General features: G+C 26.3%; 5 protein-coding genes across 5 annotated transcripts; 4 read left to right on the forward strand and 1 right to left on the reverse strand.

Moving 5' to 3' along the window:
* Positions 1-279: 279 nt before the first annotated feature.
* On the forward strand, positions 280-849 carry ENU1_092210 (hypothetical protein; the record flags this gene model as incomplete). Its single annotated transcript, XM_008859073.1, has 1 exon — positions 280-849. One exon carries the CDS (start codon positions 280-282, stop codon positions 847-849), a length of 570 nt encoding a protein of 189 aa, XP_008857295.1.
* Positions 850-1,183: 334 nt separating this feature from the next.
* Positions 1,184-1,654, forward strand: ENU1_092220 (CBF/NF-Y transcription factor domain containing protein; the record flags this gene model as incomplete). The annotated part of the gene is made up of 1 exon (XM_008859074.1): positions 1,184-1,654. The coding sequence occupies one exon, from the start codon at positions 1,184-1,186 to the stop codon at positions 1,652-1,654; it is 471 nt and encodes a 156-aa protein (XP_008857296.1).
* A 73-nt stretch (positions 1,655-1,727) lies between these two features.
* On the forward strand, positions 1,728-2,360 carry ENU1_092230 (hypothetical protein; the record flags this gene model as incomplete). The annotated part of the gene is made up of 1 exon (XM_008859075.1): positions 1,728-2,360. The coding sequence occupies one exon, from the start codon at positions 1,728-1,730 to the stop codon at positions 2,358-2,360; it is 633 nt and encodes a 210-aa protein (XP_008857297.1).
* A 52-nt stretch (positions 2,361-2,412) lies between these two features.
* Positions 2,413-7,197, reverse strand: ENU1_092240 (HEAT repeat domain containing protein; the record flags this gene model as incomplete). The annotated part of the gene is made up of 1 exon (XM_008859076.1): positions 2,413-7,197. One exon carries the CDS (start codon positions 7,195-7,197, stop codon positions 2,413-2,415), a length of 4,785 nt encoding a protein of 1,594 aa, XP_008857298.1.
* Positions 7,198-7,974: 777 nt separating this feature from the next.
* ENU1_092250 (hypothetical protein) lies at positions 7,975-10,863 on the forward strand (the record flags this gene model as incomplete). The annotated part of the gene is made up of 1 exon (XM_008859077.1): positions 7,975-10,863. The coding sequence occupies one exon, from the start codon at positions 7,975-7,977 to the stop codon at positions 10,861-10,863; it is 2,889 nt and encodes a 962-aa protein (XP_008857299.1).
* Between the last annotated feature and the right edge of the window lie 1,045 nt (positions 10,864-11,908).

Raw genomic sequence — 11,908 nt, forward strand, 5'->3', positions numbered from 1 at the left:
AAGAAGTAATAAAACAATTTAAAGAATAAAAAAAAACAACTATATTAAAGAATATAAATTTCATATACCCAAATATAAAACAGCGAAATTAACAATTAACTTTAACTGTCATTTATTTTTTTTAAAAAAAAGGAATAAGAATTAATCCAATAGGAAAGTTACATAATAATGGATTTAGAAATAGTATGAATTTCAACAAGGATTAAATTAGAATAATCTTTTGTACTACTGCCAACCCCCAACTTTCAGTAAAACTAAGAAATGATAAAACTCTTCAAAATGAAGCCATCAAAATCAACAAAAGGTAATGAAAACAAACCTGCTTATTTCAAAGATGTAAGAAATTATAAAGTTTATGAACAATCAATATTCTTAGCATTATTGAATCAATATTTTGATATAACTCTAAGACTACCAATAAAACAAGCAAAAGTATTTGAACAAATATTAGTTATTGATTCAATATCAAGAGAAGAAGATTATGTTGATGTTGTTTGTTTTATAGACAAGAGATGTTCTGAAAGATATAATTTTGATTTAACTCATGGAGTATCAAAAAAAACTTGCCAACGGCGGTTTGAAACAAATAAACTAACTGAATCACTTCATTTTCTTTCAGATGTCATAGCAGAATTTGGTTATGTTCTTGAGAGAAGAAATACAAAAGGAAAAAAAGGAACTTTAAAATGTGATTTGATTGATAAAATATTCCTAAATGATAAACTCCTTTTTAATAAGGATGATATTATAAAAAAAGGAAAACTTATTAATCAGTACCTCTGTGAGTTGTTTGTTTCTAGTAGGATCACTGTGAAAAAGAATGATCTCTTTTTATCAAGTTTTGTATAAATTTATTTTGTCTTATCATCTCTTTTTCTTTTAACTCTCATTTTTATATATTAAATACTTTAAATACTCTTATTGTAATGATCCTTAAAGTAATTAAATATTTGACCATTTTAACTGGATTTGAAATGAAACAGAAACTATACTTTACTTAAAATGTTTATTCTTTCAAGTATTTTTAAAATAATAAAAATGGAAAAGATTAGAAATAATAAATTAAATAATCATTTTAATAAAACTTACTATTAAAATTAAATTAGAAACTGGAAATAATGGAAAGGGAACTTATAAAATAAAACTGAACCAGAAAGTCAAGAAATAAGAACCCTACGAATTAATGTCTGAAGAAAATTGCCTTCCTAAAACATCTATAAATAAGCTTATTAAGGAAAATTTATCTAATTCTATTCGTGTCTCAGCTGATTTTAGAGATGTTGTTGCTGATTGTGGTGTTGAATTTATTCATATCATTGCTGCTCAAGCAAAAGATGTAGCAGCTAATACAAATAGAAAAACATTAAGTACAGACCATGTACTAACTGCTCTTTCTGATCTTGGACTTGGTGATTATAATAATGAATTAAGAGAGCTTGTAGACTCTCAATTAAAAGAGGTTAGTAAAAAACCTCAAGAACCTGAAATGTCTCAAGAAGAAAAAATAAGAAAACAAAAAGAGTATGAAATGAATGCAAGTAAAAAAATAGAAGAACAATATGGTAAAGAAGCATTTCAGGCTTTAATGTCATCACTTGATCGGTCATGTGGAAATGATACAAGTAATATAACTAATATTGATGGTTTAAATTAAACTATTATTATAAAATTATTAATTTATTATTCTTTTTTTTATTAAAAGAAAAAATCTCTTATTTTTTAATTTCATGTCTTTTATTCCTCAAATTCAACAAAAATTAAATTTACTTGCTCTTAAAGATTCTTTTATTTCAGACTGTCTTCAAGAAATTCAACAAAACCATTCTGAATTACTTGCAGATATTAATTCTATAACAGAATATATATATAATATATTTTTATATAATGACATTCGCTTAACTTCTAATCCTGTTTTACGTTCTTATTCATTTGATACAAAAGAAGATATTTTGGAACATGCCATTTTACAGTGTGATGAATATAGTGATATTGGTAACACTATAGATGACCAATTAAATGAAACAAAAAATAGAGTAATGAAATTGTCTTTAACAGATGGCACTACAACAATTTATGGCTTTGAATCAAATCATATTGATGGTATTTGTATGGGAATGAAACCTGGGTTTAAGGTGGCTTTGAGACAAGTAAAAGTAAGAAGGGGTGTATTATATTTGAATAACTCAAATCTTCAAGTTTTAGGAGGTGATGTAGAAGAGTTAGTAAGATTGGAGGAAGAAAAACGTTCTGAGTTAGAAAGAAAGTATCGTCCATCATATATTCCATTAAGCGTTTGTCGTGTTGCACAAGTCCCTCTTGGTGCAGTAGATGTTTCAGAAGAAGAGAATAATGACAGTTAAATGTACTTTAAACCATAAATTCATTAATTTTAAATTAAATAATTATAATACTTTATTTGCATAAATCTTTCCAATTAAGTGCATTTGGTACAACATCAGGGGTAACCTGATTTATTGGATTTCTAATTGGTGAAACTCTTTTTATTGAATTAATACTTGTTTGTAATGCTAATAACTGTGGATTAATTAATGGAGGTTGAGTTGTTTGTGAAATAAATTGATCAATTGGAGATTGTATTACTGGTTTTGAACCTGTAATTGTATTTATAGTTTGTTGGTTGTGGTCTTTATTTTGTTCAGCAATACTAAATTTAAAGTCAGTATTAACTTGTATTGGTGGTGGTGTTTCTTTTTTTGTTTTCAATATTTTATCTAAAAATCCAAGTGGTGTAGTATTATTAATTGGATAGAATGAGCTGTTACTTTCTGTACTAACTTCTCTATTTGGTACTTCTATTGATAATGGGATATCTTGTGGTTCTATTACATTTAATTTAATTATTGGTTTAACCATTGGTGATACAGCTTCTATTTTATTCATTGCATGTTGGCTACGAATAAGATTAAGGTTATGTCTCTTTGTAGTTGTTTTATTTTGGTTGGATTGTTGTTCTTCCATTGTTAATTGTTTTACTCTTACAGCAGAAGAAACAGGACTTTTTTCCATTATAGGTTTATAACCAACTGTAGGAGATACTTTTGGAACCATGACTGGTTTATGTATAACCTTCATTCCTCTTGACTTCAAAAGAGAATTTGGAGATAGTGTTGGTGTTTTAAGGTGATTTGGGGATTGAACTGGAGATAGTTTAGGAGATAATTGCCTTGATAATTTTTGAATTTCTTTAGTACTGAGAGGAGAAACTAATGACGATATATCTGAGGTATTTTGTCCAAGATTTACTTCCAAGTTTTGAGTTGTTTTATCAACTTGACTTGTTTCTTCCTCCAAATCAATCAATTTAAGTCCATTACTTTCTTCTGACATACGTTTAGGTGGGGTAATTTTTTCTAATGGTTTATTTTCTACACTAATTGACATATTTATATTTTGGTCATTTAATTGGATAGGACCTTTTCCTCTTTGAAGTGTTAAACTAAATTTTCTTGGTCTCTCTTTATTTTGAGCATTTGACTCTGAAATTTCTAAGTCAATACCTCCTGGTTTTATTTCGTCTAAGGTTTTGCTTGAGTCTAATCGTTGATCTTTATCAATTCCACTAATATGTAAAATAATATCTTCATTATTTTCAGCAATACTAATTGGTTGGTCATGTCCAACAATAGTAATTCGTTCATCTCTTACTTTTCTTTTTCCACTTCCAATTGTCATTTGCTCTTTTTCTTTAATATATTTTCCATTAAATCGAATGTATTGATTAAACATTTCATCATTATTTTCAATAATTCTAAAAACATCTTCCCCAATATAGTTATAAATTTTAGCAAGTAAAAAACCAGCTATATCCTCGAAATTTTTTGTATTGGCTTCTCTATATATGACACAAAACATAGTTTTCATCATATTTTCATTTAAATCCCCTTTTTCAATAAATGTTTCAAATAGATCATTAAAAATTCTAAGACAAACAATTTTTGTTGCTAATGGAGATGTTACAATAGCTTGCCATAACATTTCAATAATTCTTTTATTATCATATACTCGAACAAAATATTTCATTAATAATGAAACTTCAGTAGAAATATATTGTGCAGACTTTAATATACATTCTATGAAGGTATGAGTACGTACACCTTCAAGAGTTTTTTTACTTTTTAATAATTTTCTAATCCAGTCTTGTACAATTTTAGTTAATTCTGGAATTAAGGTATAATCTCCTTTCATTATTAAAACTACTCCCCACGTCATTAGAAATTCTTCAAATATTGGTTTTTCAAAATCTAAAACTTCAACTGCCTTTAAGCATAAATCAACATCTCTTGGTGATAGAGATACTAGTCTTTGTAGATAATCTTGTGGTAGCATTTCTGCTCCAAGTCGTAATAAATCCTTAATATAAGTTTCTGGTATTTTATATAACAGTGTTAATTCTGGTGGAATCATTGTTTGTGATCGAATGATCATTGGTTGTTTTTGAGTGTCTTCAACAACCATACTAATTGTAGCACATCTATTTAATACTGTTACTACTGCAGAACCAGTTCTTGGAAGATTTTGTTTTCCTAAATCAATATTTGGATGTTCTTCCATTTTAGTATTTTCAGGGTTTTCTTGAGCCAAGCTTAATGACTTTCTTATCGGTAATATAGGAACTTCTTCCATTTTTGTAGATTGGTGTTGGTCATTAACATCTTTAATATGTTCTTCTTCCATTTTTGTTTCATTTGGAATAACTTCAGAGTCTCTTGAGACTGTAATTAAATGAGTTAGTTTCTTAACAACAGGTTTAGGTTCAGTAATGTTAGGTTCTATTATTGTTGGATGTTGACTCACATTATACCTTCTAATAATTTCTCTGCATGCTTGTTGTTCGTTAATCATTAGTTTATTCATTCTACTTTTAATAATATCCACTCCCATACTTTCAACACATTTTTCAACAACATACTCAACATCTTTTCTTAACTCAATATTTTTATCACAAATTTGTTTTAATAATGTTGGTACTAATGGTTTCATTATTCCAATATCTTTTACATTCATAGGCTCAATTATTTTTAGTATAACTTCTATTGCACTTTTTCGAATAATAGGATTATTATTTGGTTGCATTGCATAATTTAATTGATTTATTAGCACATTCATCCCAACTTCTTTTCCTAAGACTTGCATTACTTCCATAGAACACTCTCGCACACTCTTATTATTATCTCCCATTTGTTGTATGACATTAGACATAATACTAGGGATATATCTTTCAAATCCACTTTTAACATTCTTAATCGTTTGTATCAAAGTTTTTAATGCAACTGATGCTAATCCCCTTTTTGGGTCTCCAATTTTATTTTTTAATTCATTAATTAAATGATCGCATTCCATCTGATTTATTGTATTATTTTCTAAATATTTTGTTATTTCAATCAAACTTTGTGTTTGTACCTTCCAATCTCCATTTTTTAATGCTTTGAATAAATCAAAATAACTTTTTTTTAGAGTTTTCCTTACTTCTTTTTTTGGTTGTGTTTTAACACTTCTTAATACTGGTTTTGTATTAACTTTTAACACTGGGAGTTTTGTTGTACTATAACTTTTGACTCCTTTCTTTGGTGACCTTTCTAGACTCATTTTTCTTGACCAACCTGTAGGTTGCTTAGTTGAACTATTATCATTATTAATAACTTCTTTCATTGGAATAGGTGAAAGTATTTTTGGTGGTATTTCACTGATTTGTGATATTGAAGAATGTGCAACTGAATTTGTATTTACAGCACTTGGAGCAACTGACATGTATGACTCCCCATTTACTTTAAATTGAACTATTTTTAGTCTGTCTTTAGAAATACCTTCAAGGTATTTTAAAATTTCATCACCATTAACTTTAATAAATGAAACAATTGCTTCTGTTGCAGCATCTCTAATTTCTTTTTTTTGATCTTCTAGTGGTGAACAAAATAATTTTGCCCACAACTTAATTTGTTGTGTTGGTTTATTATACTTTTCGATGGCTCTTCTTGTAAAGTTCATAACATTTAAGTTACTAATAGAATTACCTTCAACTTCAATCAATAATGAAATCAAATCATCGTTATTCTTAATAATTGAAAGTAGAGTTTCTATAGCACAATTCACTACTGTTTTATTACTTTCTTTTAATTTTTTGACAATTTGTGATAAATACTGAGTAACATTTCCACCTTTTTTATCAATAGAAATAATACATCTCATTGTTGCAGATACGACATTGATATTATTATCATCCAAAGCTTTCTTTAATGTTTCCCAAAACATTACTGAAGTTGGAAATATAACTTTTTGTGCCTCAAGCTCCTCAGTAATTTTTTCAATAACTTCTTTTTTTTCTTTCCATTTTCCATTATCAATTATACTAGCAAATTCTTTTGGGATTTTTTTTTCAAGAATAGTTTTTTCAACGTTATTTTTTTCAAGAACATTTTTTTCAGCAACTTCTTCAACAACTTTTTTAACTGGACTAATAACTTTTTGTTCTTTCCTACATCTCATATTTCTTACTGGTTCAATTTTGTGTAATGGATTGTTTTGAAGATAACTTTCATAGTCCTTCTTTTGTGCTGGTGGAATGGTATTAATAAATTCTTGTAACAAATTCTCATTGAAATTAGATTTTAGACAATGCAATATCCTCAATGAACTTTGACGTGCATCTTTGTCTTTATGAACTATCCATTCCTTAAGTCCTTCAAGAATAGTTTTTAAGGAAAATACTTGAGGACTAAATAAAATAAGAAGCTGTTCTATTTCTTTAATTGCTTCTACACCTAGTTTAAAATTCTTATGTTTGGTAAGATCAACCAACGTGTTGAGTACTTCTTCTGTTAATCCAATTTCAACAAACAAGCAAAAGAGTTCCAATGTCCGTTCTTTTGTTTTAGACCTTCCTAAAAGTCCTTTTTCTCCAATGACTAAACACACTTTGTTTCCAATTTCAATTGACAAAGGATTAGAATTATCATTAATACTAAAATAACTAATCATTGTTTCAAGTGCACTCTCAAAAGCAATTGCATTATTGTCATTTGCCATTCCTTCAAAGTAACTAATATATTCTACGTATTTCGTATCTTTTGTTTGAATTAATTGATCTAATTCTTTATACCCTTTTACTCTGATCTTCCATCGTTTGTCTACCAACTTGTCTTTCAACTCAATTGGTTCTTCCACAATTTCACTTGTCATTTATCTTGTTTTTCAGATTTTTTTCTTAAAATTGTCGGTTTCTCTTTTCATTTTACAGAGCAGAAGAAAAACATTTTTCTATATGTTTGTTCCTGTTTCTATCCCAACGTTTTATTTCCATATTCTTCAATATTGAAAACCCTGTTGTGTGATAGAAAAACACTAAATACTATGAACGTTTTTATCATCCAAATACACAATAAACAAGGGAATTTTCAGTCTTATAGTTGAACAAAGGAATCAATGAAAAATTAATGTCATCACAACCAATAAGCTTTTTTATTCAACAAAATTGTAAATACTCTTTAGTTTTTTTAACAGATATAAATAACAATACTTATTCACAGTAATTTGTTTTGTTGAGAGGTGTTATCTTAAATAGTTTATTCTATCAAATTTATTTGATAGTCTTTTTATTTTAAACAATTCTTGATTATAAGCATGTTTATAGCTTATAGTCTTTTTTACAACAGCATGACTTATGACAATTTTTTTTAAATTAAGCCAAACCAATTACTTAATTACTTGTCAAACAAATCTTGATTAAATTTAATTCTTTGGTACACAAGTTTGCCATCATTTTCAAACAAAAATTATCAAGTTATTTTCTGTTAATTTTGTGACATAAAAGAAACAATAAGAGTAATAAAATGATAGCTATTGAGTGTGAAGGAAGGTTCATTATTTAGTTTTTGAAAAGAAAATAATGAAAGGAAAATGAGAAAAAGATTGAACAAATCAAATTTGTTTTTAGTAAAAAAGAACTCAAAAAGTAAAATGCAACAAACTTGTTGTAGAGACGAATCAAGTCACACATTAGATTTACTTGATTTAACTGAATGGACAACAAAACTTAATAATATATACAATAATACCATAACTATTCCATCAGTACAACAAGACCAGAAAATAGAATTTGAGAAAATAGTAAATTTAGTATGTATTGATGGAATTCTCCATATTCCATATGGAGTTATTACATCAGGAATTATTTCAGAAGCTCAACCAAATGATAATATTTATATTTGTGGAACAATTAAAACACTAACAACTATAATGAATACAATTATATTGAACAAACCCATCATACTAAATGAATTTAGTGTTTATGATATCAATGAAATGATTTATGGAATAATGGCAATGGAAATTAATAATAACGATTTTATTAATGAAATTGGAAAATGGTTAATTGACCACAAGTCAGAGAGATTAGATGATATTGCAGAAAGTTATCTAATCAATTCATTACTTTCACATAATAAAGAAATTGCATATCAACTGAGAGATCAATTAGGATTGGCAGAAAATACACAAAAAGTATTTTCATCAATGGTATTAGAAGATGGAATAAGTGATATTTCATGTTCACAGGAAAATATGGGAGTTATTGTAGGATTTGTCATTGAAAATATAATAAGAGAAGGAGGGGGATGGTATAATGAATTACAAAAACTACTAAATAAAACAATAACAAGTAAAGAATATATTCAACCATTAATCATTGGATGTTGGAGGTTATGCAATGAAGATAAATGTCAAAAAGAATTTATTGAAAGTGGATGTTTGAAAGAAATAATTAAAATAATAAAAAGTAATACAAAAGAAGATATTATATTAATTTTTATTGAAATAACGATATTATTAATGCAAAATGAAAGTAACTTTAAATCACTTGAAAAATTTGAAGTTATTGAAATTCTAATTGATATTATTAAAAAGAATGTTTCACTTAAATTAATGGAAATGAGTGGATTAAGGGCGTTATCATTATATTGTGGGTTTGAAGAAAGTAATAATAAAATGATAGATAATCAATGGGTTGAAGTTATTAAAAATATTATGGAATTATATTTATCTGACGAAGGAATTCAAAGCATTGGATTAAATATTTTTATTAAACTATTATCAACAAAAAGATGTATTTCAAAATTTATAGAAATTGGAGTTATAGACAATCTAATTCAAATATTCCAAATTTATAAAGATAATCCAGGAATTCTTTTATTATGTTTTCAAGTTTATAAAGAAATAGTTAAGAATAGTAAAGACACAAAGATATTAAATATATTTACATTAATTATTCAAATAAGTCATTCTTTTGAGAATGATGCATCAATTATTAGTGGATGTATGTTTATATTTAGCTATGTCTTTAGTTTATCCAATACAATAAATTATAAAACAGATGATAATATTAAATGGATTTTTGAATTAGCTATGAAATTTACAGAATTAGAAGATATTCAAAATGCAGTAATTCAAATAGTTTTTAGTTTAATTAATGATAAACAAATTAATATTTGTAAACTAAATAATTGTATCATTATTGTGTCTTTTCTTGTTCTTCAATCAACTACAATAGACCAAAGTATTAAAATTATGAAAATTATTCATTACTTTCTTTCTAATGGAGTTTCAAATGAACTTCTTGGTCAAGACATTTTTAATGTCATTACAGAAAAGATGAAAACAAATGACAATGAAGAATTTATAGTATATACTATTCAATGCTTAGAAGATAGTTTAAATGAAAGTCTTAGTATGAATGAAAGTCAAATGAAAAAATATGAAAATTGGGTTAATATTTGTGTTAGTAAATGTCATACTTTTAATACATCCAAAACAAATAAAAGATGCTTAATCCTTATTAAGAAATATATTGAAGTTTTTCGTTCTATTGATAAATTAGAAGATCAAGAATGGAGAGATATTATTTTTAATACTATCTCTCAAAATCAAGAAAATATTGAAACTATTAAAGATGCATTAACATTAAGAGTTGTTGCAAATCAAATACAACCATTCTTCGCATATAATGAAGTAATTCAAATTATTCAAATACTTGAAACAATTATTCAAAAAACAAATAATAAAGAATTTGATCAACTTGTTCTTCAAATTTGTATTTTATTTTTATGTCCTTTTAATCAAAATGTTATTCAAATTTCACAATTATTGAAAAAAAGTATATTATATAAAAGAATTATTCAACAAATACCTTCTATAGCAAATCAATTAAATATATCTGTTTTACAGGTATTAATGACGTCTTTAATTCTTTCTAAATCATATTCTATTTATTCATTTATTTCTTTAAATGTATGGGAAATCGTTTCTTCTTTATCTAATGACCAAGACATATCTCAATTATTAAATACAACAACTTCAATAAATTCGTTCTGTAGTTTAATTAAAAAATTACCTACTTCACAAAATAATTGCATTGGGTTTTATGCAATAATGAATGTTGCCACACTGCCAAGTCAAGATCATCAACTAATGATTCAATATGCAATTAAACTCTTGTCAACACCATCAACATCAATTAGTGAAAGAAGAAATGCAATATTATTGTTTGCACTACTCAACAATGACTCAATTAAAAGAGAGGAAAGTTTAGTTAAGAAATCATTAACCTCAATTATTAATGTATTAAGTGAGCCTCATTGCCCAGCTGATTATGTCTGTGTAGGAGTATGTGCTTTGTTTAATTTAGCTATCACACCAAGTGTTAGAACATTACTTAATACTCCAAACACTAAAACATTACTTAATAATTTAATAGTTGAGAATGAAGATTGTAAAGAAATTATCACAGAAATCTTAAAAAGGATAAATGAAGAAGGACATCATAAAGGGTTTTCATTACAAATTGATCTTTAGGAGAATTTTTTTAGTTTATTCTTTAAAATATCAAGTAAAATAGATTATCATAGTAGTTTTAAATAGTCATGAAACGTTTATCAATAAAGCTAGTAGACTTAAATGATACTAACTCATTTCATAATCTAAATTAAAGAATCTACTTGAAAATTATATTCAAGAAATAGCTTATTAAATGATATTACTTTTATTTTCTATTTTCTTTTACTCAAGAAAGACTATAAACATCCCTAAGCATAAGAGTATTTACTCATCTACAGTTTACTTATTCTTTAGCTTTTTATTGTTGAGGAGTGTGAATTTATATTCTTCATTCTTTTATTTCTAATGAATCAACAGTTTTGAAAACATTATCAATTTAAATATTCTTCATTTAAGTACCTATTTCATCTTAATTTCAAGTTTAGTATGTATTAAAAAATCCGCATCTTTTATTCTTTTAGTTTATAATTAAAGAATATATTCTCATTACTTTGTTACTTATCCATAATTTCGTTTATCATTAATTATATCATACATTTTTCTTTGATAATACCCACATTATCAAATATACTTGCGTCCTAACAAGTACATAATACTACCATCTTTACAAATACACATTCTTCTATTATAATAAATGATATCCCATAGTCAGAATAATTACAACCATCATTGAAATATTAAATATGATATTTTCTATCAAACAGTAATATCATGATTAGAGTATAACTGGTGATGCAATGATTTGACTCATTTTAATGTTTTGTGTTGTGTCTCTGATGTGCAACCTTCATATCAAAAAAAAGAATAAAGAAAAATAAAAAGCAATTAATTAAGTATTAATAAGAACTAGCTTCTATTTTCCTTCATCAGATAAGACTAACTAATTCTATAAACCTTCTTCTAGCAGCTCTACGGAGTATGTTTGATGGTTGTGATTCTTGTAGCTCTACGGAGTATGTTTGGTTGTGATTGATGCAATATTCCATGACCATCCATCATGCTTTATTACAATGTTTTTTAATTTCTTTCTCGGTGTCAATCTCAATTTTTAATTCTTTAATTA

The sequence above is a fragment of the Entamoeba nuttalli genome (assembly GCF_000257125.1).
Source record: "Entamoeba nuttalli P19 unplaced genomic scaffold asmbl_4071, whole genome shotgun sequence".
NCBI classification, from domain to species: domain Eukaryota; phylum Evosea; order Mastigamoebida; family Endamoebidae; genus Entamoeba; species Entamoeba nuttalli.